The following is a 23157-nucleotide window of genomic DNA, read 5'->3' as shown; positions in this document are numbered from 1 at the left end:
GGACACTGAGGTCCAGTGCCGAGGGCCTTCTGGCGGTTCCCTCATTACGAGAAGCGAAGCTACAGGGAACCAGGCAGAGGGCCTTTTCGGTGGTGGCGCCCGCCCTGTGGAATGCCCTCCCATTGGATGTCAAGGTGATGGACAACTACCTGACATTCAGAAGACATCTTAAGGTGGCCCTATTCAGGGAAGCTTTTAATGTATGATATTTTAGTGTTTTTTGGTTTCTGTGGAAGCCGCCCAGAGTGGCTGGGGAAACCCAGCCAGATGGGCGGGGTACAAATAATAAATTATTATTATTATTATTATTATTATTATTATTATTATTATTATGAGGAGAACACCACAACAGGTCAGCCAGGAGAAACCATTTCCCCTTCAAAAGGCACAAAAATCTATGGTAAAGCAAAATAGAGGAGAATCTGCCCAAAATATGGAAAAGCAACCAACAAAATATCAGGGACCCCCCGAAAAAAACCCCAATAAAAGAAAACCCCCAAACAATGAAAAATGTTCATGGTGCCTTGGTGATTCCCCCCCCCCCCTAAATGCAGCAAACAAGTTTTTACTAAAAACGAAAGTGATGTCTCTAGCTTAGCTTAAGCACAAGGGTGGGATGGTGAGAGAAAGGAGATCAGACTCCAGAGTGGAGGGAGAGTTCTGCTGTGACTGACAAATCAAGCTTGTTAATCAGAGGGAATGAAGTTATGAAAAAGCAAATAATTCCCTTTTTGTTTTCCCCACCTCAAAATCAACTTTAAAGATGTTTAGCACAAAAAGCCCTAAACCTATTTGTCTGCAATTAGTCATGTCTGCCATGTTCAGACCAATTGCCCACAAAACACTAGGGGAGATATTGTGATTCCTTTTTTCACCCACCTTAAAATTGTAACAGCTGCCCTTGCTAGAAAGTCAATGCAGCTACCCTTCTGAATTTTGTTAGGATTAACGTACTCAGAAAAGGTGACCTTGTCTGTGTATTCCATCCAATTCCACACCCAAATACAAAAGTTACAGACATTTCGTTTTAAAAAAATAATCAAAATTTAAAGGTCCCCAGTGCAAAAGCACCTGGACCTATTTGCCTGTAATTTGGCAGGCTTTATCCACTCTGAGGGGGGCTAGTTTGCTAGCAAATTTCATCCACTTCTGTCAAAATAATATGCAGACAACCCACGATTTGCATGGGGTTGCATTCCAGGTCATTGTGCACAATGGCAGAGCACAATAAGCCTGTTACGCCCCCTTTTCTGGCCACTTCCGGGTTGCCATGATGCGCACCTGCGCGGCCAACTATAAATCTGTCATTGCCTGTAGTCGCTTTTTGATTTCCCAGTAATGAATGGATGGAAATGAATCAGACTTGGAAAATACTCTGAATCAAAACAGGCAACCTAACAGAATGTCTTGGACCGAGGCGAACTGTTTTCCAAAGCACAAAATCAGGGTCCAAACCACATCTTATAGTCGCAGTGCAGACTCCTAGCGTAAAGCCCCTACTGCAATCTTGGGAAAGATCCTAGGCATCAAGGTCAGCTCAAATGCGAAGGCTCATTTCTAAAACTGGCAATCATCTTGGTAGGAGTGAAGGAAAACAGGAAGGGTTCAGAGGTCAGTACTACAGTAGAGCACGTGCTTTGTGAAAAGAAGCTCCCAGATTGATTCTATGGCTCCTTCTCTTAAAAAAGTAAAAAATCTTATATTGCAGGGGAGGCAGAGAACCAAGTCCACGGAGAGCAACTAGTTGGGCCATTGATCCAATACCATAAGAGGCATATCATGCGTTCATAATAGGCGATGGGCATGGAATAGACTTCCATGAGACTGACTGATATAAAGAAGTCGTACCCTCACATTATGAGGGAAAATGTAGAATGGCCTTGTAGATTTGTCTGTCTTCTCCAGCCCACTGCTCATTGTTGGTGAGGCATCAACTTTACCTGTACATCGAAGGGTCTAGGTGCAGAAAAAGAATGAAGGGTGTTTGCTGCTTAATGTTTCCTTCTCAAGGGGAAAGGGTTGGAGTCACATCCCAGCAAGGGTGGGAAAGCAATGCAAAGCCACAATGGTGTGACATGCACACTCAGCCCTCGGACAAGGATCTTTCTTCCACCCTCTTCTTCTTATGATGGTGAACAGAAAGCCAAGCAAGAAGATGGAAGGTCAGAGGAAGAATAAGGCAGTGTCTGAAACACAACACACTGAGGACATAAGAAGTCCAAATGGATCAGGCCAAAGGTCCATCTTTGTCCAACATTGTGTTCTCACACTGGCCAACCTATGAGAAGCTGATAAGCAGGACATGAGTGCTTGTTTCCTAGCCCAAAAAAGGAACAGACTGTAGAATGGGAACCTTGCTGCCTCCTTCCTCCAAGGAAGAAGATGCCCAGTTTTCAAAACACCTGCCTTCCCCCATCCAAAGAGCTTGTTTATATTCTATTTTATGATGCATTCCAGGAAAACGTGTGCTACTCTGAAATCACCAACAAATTACATTTCTACAATGCTGTGGTAAGGACTCGTATCCCTTGTGTTTACAAGGTATGGGCAAAACACCACAGATAATTCCATTGAAGTGAATGGGACTTGCAGAAAAGCATAGGTACACTGTTTCAGCTTGGTTTCATGAGATGAGTTCCTCACTGAAGGGACCCCTCCACTGTCAGCAACAGGCACCAGCAATATACAACTGATGTGCCTGGTCCTAATGAAATCAACATTACAAGTAGTCTCAAAAAATTATCCACTGGATGGCTCCATTTATGTCATGCCCTTCCACATTCCCATGGTTAGCACTTTTCCAGCCTCAAATGTGGCACTACTGAATATTCTATTGCCAAGTAAAAGCTCTACTGACTGACATCAAAAAGGTCAGGTTATTGTCCCTCTGTAAAGCTTGTTGAAATGTGTTTGGAACCAGAGACTATATTTTAAAGGCATGCATGTTCACATACATTAAAGTAAGAATAGTTCCGCTTGCCCTCTTACACTAGCTTCTAGAAATCCGAGTCCAGGCATGGTGATAATAAATGGGGCTGATGAAATACATTTTGAGGCAGATTTAATTAAAACAGCCAGCGTATATTTCAAATCAGTGGTTTAGCCTGCTTTAGGAGGGATAAATGAATCATGCTAAGGTTTTAAGGCACTTGCTGCTCCTGCCTGGCAAATCCTCAGGTTCCATTTCCAGTGGTCTCTGCTGTCATCAATAATAAGCAGAAGGGGAGGGGGCGGAAATCAGAGCAAAATATACTGAAAGGCCAAGTGCTCATCTTTGGTACAGTAGTGCAAATGAAAGAAAATTTTAGATCACACTCTCTCTCTATTTTTTAAAAAACCTTTACTGTTGCCCCCCACAAAGCTGAACCATGTAAGTTAATATAAAGAAAGTAATTATGCTAGCATATCTGCATTTGTGAAATACATTTAGGGGTGGGAGGGAAACAAACCACCACAACTATTTCATTGCAACTGCCCTGCTTTGGGTGACAAGGAACTGCCAGGATCCATAAAATATTTGATTCACCCAAACAGAATGAATAAATTTACTTTTTAACAATGCAAAATTCATCCCAAATGTTAAAAAAGGTGAACTAAACTGGTGACAACTGCAGATAACAAACAGCTCTGAGAGTTATGTGGGTTTTACCCCCTACTCACATTTCCAAATCAAAAACCTTTCACTGACCTTCAGGAAACAATCTCTGCTAGCTTACCCAACTCAGCTGCTTCTAACTCAAGCGCATTTGTATTTTGAATAAAACATGAAACATCATGAACAAAAAAAAAAAAAAAAAAAAGAGGAAAAAAATCCCATAGCAAATCCCCTGGCAAGAAGATATGGCTGGCAACATCCCCAAAAATGTTTTTGTTTGGGCTGGATTTTATGCCTTCTTGTAGCTTTCTGCCTCTTTAAGTTGCTGACTCTGGCAAAATCCTAAAACGCTCTCATTGCTCATTCAAAAACATTTCGTTTGTTCTTTACAGAGATACACACAGAACAGAACTGCATACCTGTATAAAACCCCTATTGGACTCTATCTGAATGCACCCCTCTTTGAATGTTACACTCAGTAGTGTCAGAGGAGAGTGGGGAGAGCAGTTGGCAACCGTCTGATACAAAAGGTGGCACACTAATTCCAGTAAGATTCCATCCAAGAACTCTGCACACATCCCAGTATATGTGTTTGCGTTTGGAGGTAGCGACACAACGCCGGGGGGGGGGGGGATCACACGAGACTGATCCCACCGAAAGCCCTCTCCCAAATCCCAATAATTAAGTCAAGTAAACTCTGACTGCGGCATGTTGATAGAAGGAGGGGGTGGGGAGTTGCTGTAGCCCAGATGAAAAAGACTAGTTTAAGCAAGCCATTATGATGAAGATGGAAAAGCAAGCAATTCACGGAGCCGTTTCTGTTGCAGCTCTAAGGAGAGGAGGACTCTGCTCTGTGGGTGCTGCTGGGCTAAGGCAAATGAAGGTAAAAGAAACAAGGACCGTTGTGCTTTCCCCTCTGCTTGGCATGCCAAATAGCTGCCAAACCCATCTTATTCCCTGCCTCTACTTTCTCCCTCCTCCCAGAGTCCCTTAAGTAGCAAGCTTACTAGCAGCCAGTAATTGGGAGTCAGGCACCTATGCATATACACAATCACCACCGGGAAAAACATGCTCTCTCTCGCACTCTCTCTCTCTCATATAATACAGACTAAAGATCAGAGCACTCACCGTCACGGGCTTCCTCTCCGCGACTGCAGTTGCTGCATATGTGCTTGATCTCCTTGCCTATGTGACAGTGTATCACAAAAGACACGTTGTTGTTGTTCGTAATAGGCTCTTTCAGTGGCTTCATCCTCACCAGATAGAAAGCTCTTTTTTTAGGCTTCTCCTCACTCTGGTCTGGAGAGGAGCCATCCCTGCGGCCGGAAAGGGATGAAAAGGAAAGCATCCCAGGCTGCTTGGTGTGTGTGGAGTCCGCCATCCGCTCACTTTCGCCTTAGCCTCTCTCTGCCACACACACACACACACTCTCACACACGCAACTCTCCCTCTCACACCCCCATCACACACAAGGATTAAAAGGGGGAGGGAGGGGGAGAGAGAGAGGACAGGATGGGGGAAGAGGCAGAGAGTGAGAGGAGGGAAGCGTAGCCGAGCCTTGAGTGACCTATGTGACCCCGCTGCCTTAACCAATCAGAATGATTGGAGCTGCAGGATGCTCTTCTCCAACCATACCTGTGTCACCTCATCTCACCTTGCAAAACAAATGCCACACATACTCACTGGCAAGCCACAAGAGCCCTCCTTCTCAATTCCCCTCTATGGGGCACAAGCAGAAGGCAAACACTGGGCTGCACTCTTCGACCCACATAGCAGTCCCGTGTTTTCTTTGTCCTGCAATTTCTAGTATTTTGTATTGATCTATTATCACGGGTCTGAGAGGTGCCCCCCCCATAAACCTGCTATTTACTGCTGAATTTGAACAAACATCAATCTGTGGAAAACCCAAATAAAAAATTTGTCCCTCTTCTGAACTGGTCCTAAAATTGCTCCTGTACAGGAATTTGCATTTTCCCCCCTGGGAGCTCCCACTTCCTTTCCCTGCCTACCCCAGCAGGATATTTGTTTCAGTTTTCCAGGCATGCTTAAATTTATTTTATTTTATTTACCTATCCCTGTTTATTAGTCCTCATATAAAAATTGTGATCAAATGAAATACTGTATGTGCAAAGCATGTGTGTTGGAAGGGTCCTGGCTCCTTTTGTATATGTCAAATGATTTTCTGATTTATCTGCTTTCTGGTTATCTGGTTTTCTGATTAGCTTGCTTTGTGATTTACCCCAATTCTGACTCTCTGCCACGGGTAAGCAGAGTTGATGACCACACGAAAAGTGGACTATTGGTTATAGGAAGAATAAAAGGGAAAACACAGGGGTTCTGGGGTCTTTCCTCAAGTAAAACCCAAGGCAAAAATCACAAGTGGGAACACCCAGCCCTGGACCAAATTGAAAATGAGGCAAAAAGGTATGGACTTAAGGGAAAGTGTGCCTGGGCACTAAAGCCACATTTTTCAATTCCTTTGTGTTCTCCACTGTGGTCTCATTGCTTAAGCACCAGCTTTAGCAGCGGGAGCCACCCCACTTAAGCGGCGTGGGAGGACAACATTTCTCTGAGTGAGGTAGACAGCAAAGTGACAGACAAAAGATTGGACTTGGCTTAGGTCACTTTGTGATGGCCACTGGTGGCGGGGAGATCCAGCCTAGACTATAAGTATCCAAGGGAGATACTGCAGCTCTTGGGGTCAGCTGCACTTTGCAAAAAGGGGTGATGGGAATAAAAAGAGGGCATTCATCCCAAGATTAGCAGTCGGCAAGGGATTTGGAGAGTCTGCTCTTCTTGGTGACCCCTGGGCGTCATTAGCCAGGGAGGGAGGATTCCCATTTTTGAAGAGCTTGCCCCGATGTCACCAGGCCCTGCCAGCCACTATCAATGGGCATCGTTGTGAAACACTGGACAGAAATAGCCATTTGTGTGTTTTAAAAGATAGGCCACAGAGGATGCAAGAAGAGACAAGAATGTGCAAAGGCCAAGGAAAAACTGGCATTGCTGAATACAAACAACAGAGGAACGTTCCATTATCTTATACTGGGATAAGAAAGTTGTTTTTTAAAAAAAAAATATGAGTCACAATATTGAGTAAATGGAGTTCATTTTTCAGCAGAAGTTACTGGAGCACTTAAAAAAAAATCAGGTTGCATTGTGACAGCAGAAAAAGCAGATTTATGCAACTATACAACTCCTCTCCTCCAGCTTTAATTAAAAACTGCAATCTGCATATGTATTAAGAATTCCAAAGACCAACTGACAGATGCACATCCAACCAAAGATGAGGGTTTTTTTTTTTTTTTGGTGGGGGGCGGGGGACACTAATTCAGGAAGCAAAACCCCTAAACAATAACTTAATCAGGTGTTTAATTGTCCCCCACCCCAATTGACTCATCAGATTTGCTCATAGGAAATGGATGGCGACAGAAAACTGCACTGAAGCTGCTAACTTTCACATTACTCAGTGCAACATCTAGCATCTTGTATGCTTGCAATTCAATTGACAGGACTTAACTTTCTAGGTAGCAAATGTGCTATTATATTTTAAAAAATGTTATACCCTGCATTTCTCGAAGAAGAAACCGAAGACGGTTCATTAAAAACAACACAAAAGCTTGGAAAATACCATTACCACATGAAATAATTATTAACGCTGGAGGGGGATGGAGCATATTTGATTGAGGAAGTGTGAAGCATGGGGAATGAATGTGTGGGGAATGGTAGGGGCATGTATGAAAAATAAACAGAGCGGTCCATTGGGGCAAACATCTGTTATGCATGTTAAGAGGGGGAAAAATATCATACAGGTTTGGGGGCATTTGGTGTACAGTAGTGGCTGCCGAGGTCATATTAAGCCAACAAATGGTGGGGGTGGAGGGAAGAGAGAATAAACTTGCTTAACAATGCATATATATTATTGTTACAGGTAGGTAGCCGTGTTGGTCTGCCATAGTAAAAATAAAAAAATTCCTTCCAGTAGCACCTTAAAGACCAACTAAGTTAGTTCTTGGTATGAGCTTTCGTGTGCATGCACACTTGTGTATCTGAAGAAGTGTGCATGCACACGAAAGCTCATACCAAGAACTAACTTAGTTGGTCTTTAAGGTGCTACTGGAAGGAATTTTTTTATTTTTATATATTATTGTGTTGTGGTGAATATAAGCCCATATGAGCATAAATAAGAACATGCAACTGCAAGAACACAATGTCTTACAAATGGGAGGGACATTTGTTTTCCTGTGTGCCAAAGGAGGCCACAGAAGAGGCAAGGCTTATGGGTGGCAGGGATCACACCATACAAGTTTTCATAGCGTCAGGTGTGGACATTGATATTATTATTATGATTATGATAAATAATAAATAAATTTGCAAAAGAAAATATGAGTAGATGGCTATGTTCTGTGGGGTTTGAAATAAATTCAAATAAATACATTTCAGTCTGGACTGGACTGTAAAGTAATCATGTCCCTAAAAGGGAAGGAGGAAAAAGCAAAACAACCACAAATCTAGTGAACAGATTGCCCCTCTGAACAGTGCTATTTTTCTAGAAAAAGAGGTACCGGAACTCACCACGAACGCCTCCCTCATTCTCAGAGTGGCAATCGCGCCCACCTGAGAGCAGCCAGAATTGAGTTCCAGTGAGTTCCGGCTGGGGGAAAAAAGCGCTGCCTCTGAACCTGTCCTCAACAAGAGAGAATGTCTACCACCTGGGGCAATCTGGAAGCAGAGAGGCTGCTGTGGAGGAAGACTTAGGTAGCTCTGCAGAAGGGAGTGGAGCCTTTCACAGAATCTGCCTACACTCTGCTTGACTTAGCACCAGTTGTCAATCACGTAGCACTAAATTTCCCCCTCAAATTAGCAGGAACATAAAAAATAATAATAGACAAGTCAATTTCTACTCTATGAATAGAATGCTGTTTCTGTTTGTGACCTTTGGTTGGCTGGAATGCAAAGCACAGAAATAAAGGAAAGACATTTTTGACAGTATAATTAATATATTCTCTGGAAACTCACTCCCCCTCTGAACAAATGTAAGCTCTTTTGCACAGCATGAAAATGTATGTGAAGAGACTTTGGTGACAAAGGTTGAGGAACCTTGGTGGAGGGTAGGATGAGATTCTGGAACACATGTTTCCTCTTTGGAGAACATTTAGGTCCTTGCAAAACATAATGCCCACAGCCTGCTATTTCTGCCCTGCTCCTAACTTACAGTACAATCCTGTACCTGTCTACCTAGAAGTAAGTACAACTGAGTTCAGTAGAGCTTTTATCCCCCAGATAATCAGCTATAGGGTTGCAGTCTCACCTTTCATGAATGCATGTTAGGTGAGCACCTACACATCATTAGAAAAGAGAAAATACATCACTGTAAAAAAAGGACAAAATGGAATCAGATTTGCATAAAAGTTACATATGCAATTTTGAATGAACACAGGTAAATTTAGAAATAGTTACTATAATTTAAACAGAAATGCAATGCATCTCACCCTAATGGGGAAAGCTGTGACCGGGTGACCTGTTTGGCTGCTCAGGTGGGTTGAACATTCACTGGATTGTATTCAACCAAGTTCTTCTCAGAGTAATCCTAATAAAATTTGTGGACTCGGCTACCTTAGCTATGTTAATTTTAATGGGTCTACGCTGAGCTGAATTTAGTTCAATACAATGTTTTGAGTATAGAGCATAGAGGAGGGCAACCCATGGTTTGTGGGCTGCATGTGCCCCCCTGGGATCTCTCCCAAACCCCAATCCCTGCCCAAAACTGGACTCTGAGGTGGAGATGGGCACTCAGCTTGGAAAGTTTTACAGTGTTACCTCGGGTTAAGTACTTAATTTGTTCCGGAGGTCCGTACTTAACCTGAAACTGTTATTAACCTGAAGCAACACTTTAGCTAATGGGGCCTCCTGCTGCTGCCGTGCCGCCGGAGCACAATTTCTGTTCTCATCCTGAAGCAAAGTTCTTAACCCGAGGTACTCTTTCTGGGTTAGCGGAGTCTGTAACCTGAAGCGTCTGTAACCCGAGGTACCACTGTATAGAGATGAAGGCAGAACTGGGAAAGAGCCATGCCTGCACAAGCAGAGTTGAAGCTGCTGCAAGCAACACTCTTTCCCATTTCCCCCCTTCAACTCCATGTACTTTTCCAGGGACAGTGCAGCTCTCAAAAGTTGAAAGAGGAAACTCAATGCCTGCAACAGGGGAAAAAAATATCAGTAGGCTTTTCTAGGCATAGCCCTTTCACTTCTCTATGGTGTGGATTTTAAGGAGGAGAAGGGAAGGGAATGACGACAGAAAAGCTGGTTCATTTAGTTGCTCTGCTTCATATTACCAAAGGAAAACTGTTTTATTCTATCTATTTCATGCTTGCAATGAATGCCTTGCTTTCAGGGTGCCAAACAGAAAAAAATAGTGCTACTTCATTTCATTTGGCAATGGTGGAAGAGCGGGGGTTGTTGAAATAGAAGGTTTATTTGAGAAAAAAACTTAAAGAGGGGCAGAAGGGGAAAGGATAGAGGGAAAGAAGGGAGGGAAAGGTAGTGTAAGTGTAAGAGAGAGAGAGAGAGAGAGAGAGAGGGTAGTCCAGCGGGGATTAAGGTGTATACTGGCAAATTCAGGTTGCTTAGTTAAAGTGGATCTGGCACTCTCACACAATAAGCACACTTCCAAAATGTTGGACTTTTTGCAGTGACAGGAAAATGCCTGGAAAGTGAAGGGAAACAATTGCTTGATCTGATATCGTACAACCTTCCCACAAACAAATCAGAATGCATGCAAATCACAAATTAATTATCAGTATACAGGTCCCCCGACAGCAAACAGAAAGTGCATGTGAATGAGTGTGGCTGTGCATGTGTGAATGGTCCTGCCTACTGCCATGCTGCGCCCCCCATGTATCTCTTATGGTGGGGAAGGGGAGGAGAGTGCTCGCTTCTGATATAGAGAATATGCTCAGATTTTTACTAAACTGAAGTTACCAGAATGTGGGGGATAGAAGGTTTACCATATAACTGCTTGAAGAATATTGATCTCACAGCTGGGGAGGGGAAACAGCTGCACATGACATGCTTTATACATATAAATGTATGCTTAAAATTATACAACATCCTCATCTTTAAACGCTTTCTCTGCATGACTCTGCAGGCAACGTGAAAGGCATTGGAATTCAAACCAAACATCCTGAAACAAACCCTATCAAAAGCATTAACCATGCTTCAATGAGAATGTTGATGCACTTCCAGGTCAATGAAGCTTATTCTAAGCAAAACATCTGGACCATTGTAAGACGAATGCTTTTTTCTTTTTCTTCTCTGCAAATTTTTGGCTGACGTTTTCACTTCAGTTCCTTTCAAAATTGAAGGGTGGGCAAATTTTACCCTGTGTCTGGCTGTTTTGCCGATATATGGCATTGTGGTGTAGCTCAGGAAGACTGGAGTTCAGATCCCTAGCTGGCCACAGAGCTTTCTGAGGGGTTGTTTTAAGGATAAATTAGGTTATCATTATTTATTCTATTTATGTTCCTCTTCTGCTCGCAAAGGAGCCAAGTGTGGCAAACATATCAATATTAAAACATTTTTTATAAAAATCTAAAAATAGTTTAAAAGTGATTTTAAAAAATAAATAAAAACAGGTTGCCAGAAACTGTCTTTCAGCCAACAACTGCCTGGGTAAACCCAGCTATTTTTAAATTCTTCCTGAAGCTCAATAATGAGGGGACAGATGCACCTCACCAGAGAGAGCATTTCACAAATGAGGAACTGCCACTGAAAAGGCCCTGTCATGAACTAACAAATGCAGTCACAGCACCACACTGAAGAATACTAAATGCTGCAGGTACAACAGCAGGTCTTTCAAAACTGAACTTGAGCAGTGATATCTAGTGGTATCATTCTAATTAAATTAGTGGTACCATCAGGGCTGGACTCTGGAGTGGAATTTCAGGGGGGGCCCACTCAGAAGAGTGAGCAGAAGGGTCTCCCCAGTGCAGAAGGGCTGGTTCATTCGCCTACATTCAGAAGTAGGCGAATTCACTATCTAAAGATCAGGGTTGGGCGAGGGGTGGGGGAAGTAGTAAGTCCAGAGTCTAAAATTACCTAACTTCACCACTGCATTAAATAATTTAACAAGTTATCTGCAGAAAGCCTCAAGAACGCCTCTCAATATGTGCTGTTTCTTTTTTCTAATGGACACAGATTCCAGGATGTTGTCTTGAAGAATGTGGCTGATAGGAGAAAGAGTTCCATATATGATGGGGAGAAGTCTGTGGATATTAGATGAAGCACACACATTTCCTGAATGACTATTTATTTTCTTTGGTGTTTGCTGCCCAAAGCTAGGTGGTTTAGTGTGTTGAATGTTAACACCTGCAAAGGCTTTAAATTTTAACTACACTCTCCCTTTAGGCAAGCTTTTGGAATAACATGTGCTACAAATAAATTGACATGAATGTAAATGATGCTCAATCTCACGTAGGCTGCAGTATGCTTGCATTATATCATAGTTTAACATTCTCTCTCTCTCTCTCTTCACCTCCCCCCAACTTGGCTACTTCTCTAGTTCACCAAACTAGTTTGAATAAGTTTTTTTTTTCAAAAAAAAAAAATCAGATCCTGTTTGGCTTCACACCATGAAGAACTGCATGTAGAGGCCTGCAAACACATCATCACAGAATGAGCTAAATACTTGTGATGTTATCAGTTGGACACAGATCCACACAGATGTCCGTACACCATTTATTCTGCACAGCTGAAAATAAGAGGTGCATGCATGACACAGCAGAAGCTGGTACATGGTTGTGCGTTTCAAAGGGGAATGCCAATGCCTTGGCCTTCTTAAAATCCAACTAATCATTTTTCTAGGAACCTCAATTAAGAAATGTCAGAACCCATCAGGGATTAATAGCATAGGAAAGCTAACAGTAGCTTGTTTTAGTCCTTGAGATGATCACGACGCTCACCAAAATGCCAGACTAATACCTTCCCTTGATGAAGCCAAAAGGAAATTAAGATGTGCATCAATTTGTAACACTGTTGTAGCTCCTTCTCTGCAGCTAAGTAGGCCTGGACCTTGCTGTTATGTGAATGGGAGACTGGCACACACAGTCATCCTGAGCTCCTTGTATGAATGTTATACATGTAGCAGATAAACACATTGCTGCATAAGCCCTTTGCCCTTGCAATACTGCTGCCTATTTACAGTATGTGCTATGAGGGTGAAATTGGTTCTTAGCAAGATTTGCACATCACACACAGACAGTGGCTGCTCATATGGCCAGTTCAAATGGGCGCCACTGGACTAAGTAGTTCCCACGGATATTTGCTCTTCCCTACCTATGCCAACCCTTTTAATTCTCCCAGTCTCCTGTGTCCTTTTTTGGCGCCTCTCAAGTTGTTGTCCCCCACAGCTGAGTCATACAATGGCCTAATGTGCCTCACATCAGTGGCACCACTAACTTTTCAAAGCAGTTGGCATGGTTTGGTAGAGCAGCAACTTCAACCTGGATGTCTCATATTTCACCCAAACTTTCCTTCTGTTGTAATGTTGTTGCCTGCCACATTGAGGGAGGGAGGCAGTGATTTTCAGAAGCTACAACTATAGCCGAACTCAGGATGCCCCTGAACTTCTGGTTCACAGAAGCCACTGCTCTATCCTCCAACATCAGCTGTAATTAGTTGCCAGCCTTTCTCAAGTGATTTGGCAATTATAAAGTATGCAGCTGCTGCCAGCATGGCGCAGAGGGTACAGTCCCTGCCTGTGTATTTTAAGAAAGAAGGGACACCCACACAATGCATAACACAGAGAAACAAAAGGCAAGTGCTTTTTGGATACAAACTTAAAAGTGGCACATTTAAGAAATAAGCTATAGTTAAAAAAAGATGTCAAAGCAACGTATTGCCGTATGTTAAATAATAACACCATTGCACAAGCTCCTAGATGAGGTTTGGTTGTTCTCTTTCCCTTCGCTGCATGCCTCATCACAGCTAACCTCTGGGGTTTTGTGAGACTGAAAGTTACCCTTTTATAGAACATGTAATTGAATAGAGATTTCAAAAGAACTTGCTTTCTAATGGATGTCAACCGGTTGTGATTAATTCCTTCTTTCAGCCTGGCTCTGCTCAGGCTCTCTCTCCACCCCCATCCAAACTAATGTTATTCTAAATAAGTAAATAAAGAGAATTTAAGGTCTAAAGAGACAAACTGCTAAGCACTGCTGCTGCAATCTGTATACATCCCTGGATGAGCTCAGAACAAATATATTTGACATGAATAGAGGATGAGCAGCAGTATTAATGCTTGACGGACCAATCACTATCTTTTCAAACTGAATTCCACCACCCCCCATTTCTTTTATGTATGGTTAGAGAAAGAGATTGTACAAAAAGTAAATGATAGTCATGTCAGTCCATAAGAAAAATCCATTTTAAGGCAGTATCTTTATTAGGCCAGCCAAAATGTCACAAAATATCCCCAGAACTCTTCATCACATTAGAAAGCAGGAGGGATATGAAAACTTACCACTTGCATGGAAGATGTTCTTTATACTTTCTGAACAACAGAACTGCAATCAGGTTCTATTTTTTTTAAATAAATGCTATAAAGCTCTTAAGCAGGGTGGGGAGGCCTAAGTTTACCCTAGCAGGGCCAACCGAAGTAATTTTCATATTGAAATTTTATTATGATAAGACTTCAAGAGCCTTTTAAAAAAGAAAAAAGAAATGCATAAGTCATAACCTGTGTAGTGTAGGGTTAGATTTTGGACTGGGAATGAGAAGGCCTAGAGGAAAGGCAAAAAATTAAATGCAATACTTTTCAAAAAAAAGTGAAACAGAGCAGTCCAACAGCCCAATCCTATGCATGTTTACTCAGAAATAAGTCTCATTGGTTCCACGGGCTTGCTCATCATAAGAAAAAAGGGTAGATCTTTTCCTGTTCTATTGCTGTTGTCACAACAGAAGCCGAAAATTCAGGAAATGGGCCTGGCATTTCTCTGAGGAGGGCCATGTTCCCACAACTAAGGCTCCGACAGTATGATTGTCTGCAACAGGAAGCTAAAAGAAATTCGCAGAATATTGCACTGACAAGTCATTTTTAAAAGCAGAACACTATGGTCTAATTCACTCTAATTGGCCTTTTCATTCCGACATTTGTGAGAGACAGATCCTGAACACATGCAATAACATCACATTCAACAGCAGGGTGAAAGGCAAAGCGACAGCTTTAAATAACACCCCTGCCTTGTGGAAAGCTAAGCAAAGAGGGAGGGAGAGGAGGTTGGAAGCTCCAAAGCAGCTACAAATCTGGCCACAACCAGTTCAAGATGACAGAGGGAGATGTTACAATACACACCAAGAATTTGGTTTTATTGACTTCAACGTTTGCTCACTGAATGCCTCTCTTATAAGGGCTCTGTATATGTATGGCAAGGACACAAACTCTATAGTATATACTCTGTTTTTACATATAATTCACTTTCAGATAAAAACACTACTCAGAATGGTCTTCCTTTCAACAAGCAATTAACCACATCATATTTCAAAATATTATTGCTCTTTCGTTATTTGAAGCTCTCAGGTATGAATGTATTACCTGAATGTATTAGCATTCTATAAGCAGTGCTTATATTTACAGTGAACACCATTTATGCAATAACCTACCCAGGTTTTTAAAATGCATGGTGCCTTGAAATGAGGGGTGGGGAATCAATCTATTTCTCCATTTCACAGGCAGCTATAAAACAATTTCACTTTAAATGTAGTGGCCTTTTTTACAGTTCCATTTCTTCTTTGAAATAATAAGAGCTTGACTCACCCAGCTATGGATGTGTTTTCCTCCTTGCTGATATTTAGCACAGCTGTAACACTGTAGGTAGTATTAGGTCACATGTGCACTACACGTTTAAAACAGTACTTTAAACAGCTGTGCCTTCCCCAAAGGATCATGGGAACTGTAGTTTGTTAAGGTACTGAGAATTGTTAGGAGAGTTGCCATTTTCAGAGTGGTTTCACATTGAATCCCTTTTACACAGAAGGAGGTTCAGAAACTTCAGCTGGTGAGGAATTCGGCGGCCAGGTTGCTCACTGGGTCAAGATGGTTTGAGCATATTACACCGATCCTGGCCCGATTGCACTAGCTGCCAATTAGTTTTCAGGCCCATTTCAAGGTGCTGGTTTTGACCTATAATGCTTCCAACAGCTCAGGACCACAGTATCTCAAGGACCGCCTCTCTCCATATGAACCTACACGGACGCTGCCATCATAATCTGAAGCCCTTCTTTATGTGCCTCCTCCAGGAGAGGTCTGGAGGGTAAGCAACACAATTGTGGAATTTGGGTGGCACCTTCATTATACACCTTTAGGTGCCAGGTGAGAACATTCCTCTTCAACCAGGTCTTTGACTGATTAACATCCCATATATTTTTAAATGTGTTTGTGTGAGGGGGGGCTTTTTGAATTTAGGAAAGGGGTGGAAAAATAAATACTGGATATTGTCCAACCGCTGTGTAGAAAAAAGGGAATTGTATGTTAATCACTTATGTTAAGAAAGTGATGAGTTGTTTTTGAACTTGCCCAGAGAACAGTTTGATTCTGACCTACAAGTTGTCTGTATATCAGTCAAAAGCAAATAGACCATTGTCATTAATTATGAAGGCATCTCAAAAGTATGCAGAACTTATTCTCTGGAATAGAGAACGAAAGAAAAGACACCCCTGTTATGATGGGAAGGCAAAACACAAGCTGCACATTTGATAGGTCCAAATCAAAAGCTGCCTTTAACGGTGTACCATATCCTTCGAAAGAACAGAGAATCAGGAAGATATGAATGGTTCTGCTTCACATGGGTTTATGCAAACATTTTATGTAGTTCCCTCCCATGCAGGTTTGGAAACAAACTCACAACATAGAAACAGTTCCAGTATTTTACACACTGAGGTAGGCCACATCCAGTTGCTGTCATGTTGAAATGAAGCCGTGTTTTGATGGGGGAAAACCTTAAGGTGTCCTGCAGGTCTTCAAAACAGAATATTTGGACAATATGAAAGCAGCACACTTCCATAGAGAGTGAAGCTCCAAACTATGGATGGCCTTCAACAAACAACTCTTCCTCACCTTGTGTACTGTTGTTGCTAGATCTGCTTCAGGAGCCAGTTTGCAGCTATCGACACCCGCTTCCCTATGGTTGGCCTCATGCCACTCTGGAAACATGTTTATGAAGGAACCAGATGGGTCAGATTAATGATATGTTTCCATCCCATAGTTAACACTGCACAGCCAGGTGGGAAGGCGGTGTTTACTTGGGACGTAACCACATCTCTCACCTTGCCTATGTTTTCCCTTCCTAGATCATTATGTTATAGAACGGCATTGGATTGTGCTGAGAGGAAGAAGATCTGGACTATTGTGGGATGATACACATTGGCCCTGAGGCGGGCCTACTTCTCCCATTATCATATTTATACTGAGAAACATGTGGCAAACAATACATGGATCTTAAAGCATTAACTCTAGTCACGCAGAATGAAATTCTCATATTCATTCACATTCCTGCCCCAAATGGTGTCCAAAAATGTGACTAATTCACAGAAAAGTAGCATTTGTGTAAGAATTTGCAAAGCATCCCTGAGTGAAACTATGGCTATGTACACACCGTGCATTTAAAGCCCTCCATCTGAATCCTGGGAACTGTAGTTTGTTAGGGGTGCTGTGGGGATAAACTACAGTTCCCATTATTTTGGGGGGGAGAAAAGTGCTTTAGATGTATGCTGTGTATGCAGGGCTCTTTTTTTGGCTGGAACTTGCCGGAACTCAGTTCTGGCACCTCTCAGGTGGGCGCCATTGCCATTCTAAGAGAACGAGGGAGGCATTCATGGTGAGTTCTGGCAGCTCTTTTTTTAGAATAACAACACTGTGTGCATGTAAGCCTTCAAAGGGCTGCTCCTCAACAGATCTCTCTATGCCTTCTAAACCAAAGGTAGGGGAACTGCAGCCCTTCAGGTGTTGTTTATCATAGAATCATGCAGTTGGAAGGGACCCAAGGGTCATCTAGTCCAACCCCCGGCAATGCAGGAATCTCAACTAAAGCATCCATGACAGATGGACATCCAACCTCTTCTTAAAAACCTCCAAGGAAGGAGAGTCTACCCCCTTCCAAGGGAATCTGTTCCACTGTTGAAAAGTTTGACACTCAAGTCCCATCAGCCCCAGTCATCAGGGCCAATGGTCAGGAATGTTGGGAGCTTGTGGTCTACAACATTTGGAGGGCCAGAGGTTACCTATCCCTGTTCTAAAGAGAAGACCACCTGGTTGGTAGGAAAGGGGAGGTGGCCAGTGTTAGGAGCAGGGGGAAAGAGAGCGAAAGCAATGAGAAGAAGCTTCCATCTCAGCCCTGCCCTGTTACAGCCAGCTAACATTAAGCTGTTGACGTAGCAGGAACAGTCAGAGGTTAGGGTTTTGTAACAAGAAATGGAAAAGAATGTACTACTTAAAATATATATTGAAAAATAGCTGCTTTAGCTCCTTGAGCCCAATTCTTTGCTTGCAGCCTTCTAGCTAAAGCCAGCAGCAGAAGTGGTTCAACAAGAACAGTCTCTGAGAGCCACAATGTGAATTATGTTGTTCTCTTCATTGTGCAGTGTTGGACTTTGGCTGCTCTGCACAGTAGACTAATGAGCTGAATTTAGCTATTTTGGGAAATTATATAGAATTGTGTTCCAAAGGGGCGGGGGATGAATTCTGGTAAAACAGAAAAACACTGGCAGCCTGGCATGCCCCCAAATCTTTCCAAAGTTTTTAATAATAATTAAAAAACCACGAAGTAGAAAACATTAAGGGTAGGGTCAGGTGTGTCTTTGCCCTTTGTTTTGTAATTCTGTAGAATGCAATGAGATTAACTGCAATGAAAACAAATTGTCCCTTCACTGGGCTGATGACCTAATCAGATAACTGGCACTGCCATTTTTTACTAGGGGTGTGGTAGAATGACTCCAGTCCCTCCTCATGGACAGGTGATCAGGGTTCTTAAAGCTGTTCGTTGTCCAGCCCACACGCTCAAAAAGTGACTCTGGCTGGGTGCAGACATAATGCAAAATGAACCCATAGTGTGATTGGTGCTTCCAAACATAGAACAGGCAAGTTCAAGTTTAGAACTGCTTTTGTTTCCCACCTGCCCAGGAGTGAGCTTCAGAAGTTCCATCACTCCCATGCCCGTGATGTTAACAGCCTCTCAAGGCCAAGTTATGGCTCTAACCATGGTTTGTCAATGATCCAGATGTAAAAGCAAATGAATCAGCACATAATGATTTGCACTGACATCAGCAGGCTGCACTGGAAGATGCTAGCCGAACAGCAGCCAAGAGATTTGTCTGGTTCTTACTGAGCAAGGTCAGCGCTGCCATGCAGCAGGAGGAAGCAACCTGATTGAGACAGCACCACAAGGGGAGGATAGATGAAGCAAGGAATTGAGTGGCACTGTGGGATAAACCACAGAGCCCAGGACTTGCTGATCAGAAGGTCGGTGGTTCGAATCAAGAACAAGCAGACTCATCTAAGTAGGCAATAGCTGGCAGTGACAGTATCAAGAGCATAACTTTCAGGCAAGCTTCTGTTGTTGGCACTTCTCACAAATCTAACCCATGCCAAAATGAGAGCTTACAGTCCTAGGATTAGTTACAACCTATGCGGGTGGCGCTGTGGGTTAAACCACAGAGCCTAGGACTTGCAGATCAGAAGGTCGGTGGTTCGAATCCCCGTCACGGGGTGAGCTCCCGTTGCTCGGTCCCTGCTCCTGCCAACCTAGCAGTTTGAAAACAGTCAAAGTGCAAGTAGATAAATAGGTACCACTCCGGAGGCAAGGTAAACGGCGTTTCCGTGTGCTGCTCTGGTTCGCCAGAAGCGGCTTAGTCATGCTGGCCACATGACCCAGAAGCTGTACGCCGGCTCCCTCGGCCAATAAAGTGAGATGAGCGCCGCAACCCCAGAGTCGGCCACAACTGGACCTAATGGTCAGGGGTCCCCTTAAACTTTTTAAAATGTTGGTCCTAGTGCACGTAGGGGGCACCATTTGGGCTCTGCTTCAGGCTGGGCGTCTTGGACAGGCTCCATGACTGAGAGCGCCCTTCCAGCCACTGCCTGGCCATTTGTGGTAAAGGCAAGCTTTCCCCTCCCCATAAAAGTGGGTGGCAGTTCTTCCCAGTGAGCTGCTTCACCAGCTGCTGCTGTTTAAAGATAGGAGAAGTTGCAACCCAGCCATAGGAGCCAACTCCTAGGGACTGAGGGGACTTTTGCCCCACTCAATAAAGTATTTGAGGGGGCTGGGCCTCCCCAAAGTTGATGGGCATTGCCCTTCAAATGGTGTGTGTGTGCACCATGTCATGTGGTTGATTGTGTGGTGCAGGTGGGGCTTAACCACCCCCCCCCATATTTTATTCCAGTTGGCACCACTGGACCCAGCAAACACAAGTTGCTGTAGCATTATGAAAACTATATGGGTGAGGACTTGGTCAGCAATCTGGTTGGGAGACCAGTGTAAGCTGTGTCTCTGTTTGATTGCATGTGCATGTGTTGTTGCTCAAACTGAAGGGAGAAAGCTATTCTGCTTCATTATACCCTGATCCCCAACCCAGTTAAGTCAAAAGTGCTAGGATATAAGCTGATTTATTCCTTTTACCACAAGAAAGCCGACTTTGAACAGAATTTTCTTGGGATCACAGAGACCTACTTCCTGAAGGGATGTATTTAGGGTTGAGGTGCCAGTCAGCAGGTAAAGGCAGCAGGGCAAACAGCCCAAACAAATCCTTAGGAAGGAAGAAGGTAGGATAATGCCTCTTCAGCTTCCCTCGACATCCACCACTCCTGTTACAAAAGTAAAGAGTCTTCCCTCTTCTCTGGGCCTTCTCGAACCGACTCACTCACCCCTCTTTTACTTGCGTCCTCCCGCAAAGATATGTTTCTGCCTAAATATTTGTGCTCCCTATTCCCAGTCTAGTTCCAGCACCTTGTTGTTTCAGGTTCCCCCAGGCCAAGGAGAGTGGGAATTCCTCCCTCAACCCCCAGCCTGAGGACCGCTTTCCCTCATGGGGAAACTCTCAGGGACTGCCTGTCATTGCTGGCAAAAGTGGGTGAAGCAACCAACGTCCTTCCGAGCTCTGCACAATCAGCTTACAGCCACACAAAAGCCAGAGGTTTCTGCACTCACGTCTTTACACTTAGCTGCCCACTCAGTCACACAGGAGGTAGGATCACACTTCACACTGGCACATTGCAGCCAGGCAAAAGAACTCAAAGTAAGCGCTTGGAGTGGCGTGGGGAGAATCCTGAGGACCAGAGGGGGAGAGAGAGATACAGAGTCCTGGAGGGCCAATCCTGGTTCTGAGGTTCTGCTTCCCCACCCTGGCACCAGTCTCCTCCTAGGCCCCATCCTAGGAGGTTCCCTAGGTAGAGGATGGCACCCTCAGATAGCTGACAGCTCAGTCCTGACATGTAGGAAGCTGCCTTTATTTCCACTGTACTCATCCTGAGTGTAATGCATAGAAGTTAAAACTGGGCTTGGACTCCTCTAACAAGAATCCTGCTTGTTTCTGGAGAAACCCCCCCCCCTTTATTTTCAGACACTTCCACCACACTCTTAAAATACTATTTATTACATTTTTATCTCAAACTTCCTCCAAGGAACTTGGGCTCCACTCTCCCATTTTATTTTCACAACAACCCTCCAGAGGTTAAGGTAGGCAGAGAGTGAGAGTGTGTGGAAATCTAATGCAAGATTGCACAGTGAGCTTAAAGGCTGGTCTCATGGCTGAGGTAATTGAACTCCATGTCTCCCCACTCGAAGTCTCTCTCACACACTAGCCAGTCACTGCAGTACATTTTTTAAAGTGCATCGTGTTGCAGCAAAGCCCTCTCATCTACCACCAATACCATCAATGGTACCATTAGCAAAAGGCAAAGGATTTATACCTAAAGAGAAACCAGTGTGTATCAATGGCACCACTAGTAACACAATATTGATTTATTTTCCTGTGATTGTTTGGTACATAGAGGCTACACATGCCCCCCCCCCCCCATTTTGATGTTTCCTCTAAATAATTCTGTTTTCCAGAGGATCATGTATGCTAGGATCCATTCTTTACTGCATACCTCAGTTTGGGTCAGAATTGCATTTCCTGGTCTGCAAATCCTGGTTGCCAGAACTGTTCCTGCCCTCCATTCAGTCATACATGCTGCGTTTGGGGCAGGCACAGGCAACAGCTGTCATGGACAACTGTGGCTGATCTATACAATCAGACAGAAAGATCTTGTAAATTCAAACAAAATGGATAAAGAACCAGGAGGTGGTGTTGAACAGCAGAGGGAGAGGGAAAATTTGACTCGATAGCAATGGAAATGAGTATTTTATCATCTTGCCTACCTGATTTGAAAGACCACAAAGCTTCTTTCACATTCTCTGGCTCTCCCAGCAACAGCTGTGCCTTCTGAAACTGAGCAACAGTCCCTTTAAGTGCCGTGCTCTGAAAGCACATGCACACACTACAAAACCAGACTTGCAGTGCTGCCAGTCCAGCCGATGGGGAGCAGGAGAGGGAAGATGGCAAGCGGCAATTCTTCACCAGCTAACTCACAGAGAAGCCTGAGCAAAACAAATCTAATTAGCAGTCTCAAAAGGAACCGAGAGACAACGCAAAAGGGCGATGGTGTTTGATTTTCAACTTGTGCCTCTCCCCATTCCGATATACCCTATAAATGAAAGAAGTCCCTTTCACAGAACCCTTGTGGTTTCCAGACATGCCAGCTGCTACCCCCTTTCTCCCACCCCCACCCCCGGCTTTCTCAGTCACCAGAAAGAATGAAAAAAGGAATAATGCATGGCAAGTGTGGAAGCTGAGAGGAATGAGATTGCTGTACTTACCTCCACCAGGCAACGATTCCTAGCTCCTGGCAGAGGTCTCCAAGGAGCAATTCATTTTGTACAAAATTAGATGCAACCAGTTTCAGAAGCAGCGCGTGATTGTGAAGGGGGGGGGGCGGGGGAAGAAACCACAGGTCCAGCCTATTCACCTTACGCACTTGCCCTTTCTCTGTCCAATTCCAAGGCTTTCTACTATAAATCAAACCTCCATGTGGCTGCTGCAGCATCTGTCTCCTTCAGATGCATCTGCATGGAAATAGCATGCTACTTTCTTTGGGGTGGGGGAAAAAATAAGTTTTAAATACATTTTGTTCTGCTTTTTAATATGCAGTTTGTCTCCTTCTGCAGGGAATTACTCAGCCAGTCACATGACTCAAAGTAGCACAATTATATAATTCAAACTGGGCTCAGGCTGTTGTGGGGAGAGGGGGGCGGGTCACATTCTGGGAAGCCACAATCGAATCACAGCAACATGGAATAGTGTGTGCTAATAAAGCAGGCTCCATGGTTGTTTTCACCACTCCTTTCCATATGGGGAAATCAAGGACCTGCACTCTTCAGCATCAACTTCACCTGCCCCCAAATTGCAGAGCGATACAAAAGACCACAGGAAGTTCAGAAAACAACCAAGTTGGCTAAAACTGCCAGCTTTTGGATGGA

The 23157-nt window shown here is 43.7% G+C and overlaps 1 protein-coding gene across 10 annotated transcripts in view; it reads right to left on the bottom strand.

Moving 5' to 3' along the window:
• Window positions 1–23157, bottom strand: part of PHACTR1 (phosphatase and actin regulator 1) — a 242291-nt gene that overhangs the window by 107182 nt on the left and 111952 nt on the right. Inside the window, exon 1 of one of the 10 annotated variants that reach the window (XM_082234422.1) lies at window positions 22498–22766. The exons of 5 other annotated variants lie outside the window; for them this stretch is intronic. Coding sequence is in view for 3 of the 5 variants with exons in the window: in XM_082234414.1 (XP_082090540.1) it covers window positions 4724–4976 (253 nt within the window). In the remaining 2 variants the exon portion in view is untranslated. Of the gene's footprint in view, window positions 1–4014; window positions 4188–4723; window positions 5107–21999; window positions 22149–22497; window positions 22767–23157 lie in introns of those variants that run through there. 4 more of the 10 variants (XM_082234419.1, XM_082234414.1, XM_082234420.1 and 1 more) reach the window with 4 other exon arrangements.

The sequence above is a fragment of the Podarcis vaucheri genome (genome assembly GCF_965113315.1).
Source record: "Podarcis vaucheri genome assembly, chromosome: 8".
Lineage (NCBI taxonomy): Eukaryota > Metazoa > Chordata > Lepidosauria > Squamata > Lacertidae > Podarcis > Podarcis vaucheri.
This window is presented reverse-complemented; position numbering and strand designations above follow the sequence as displayed.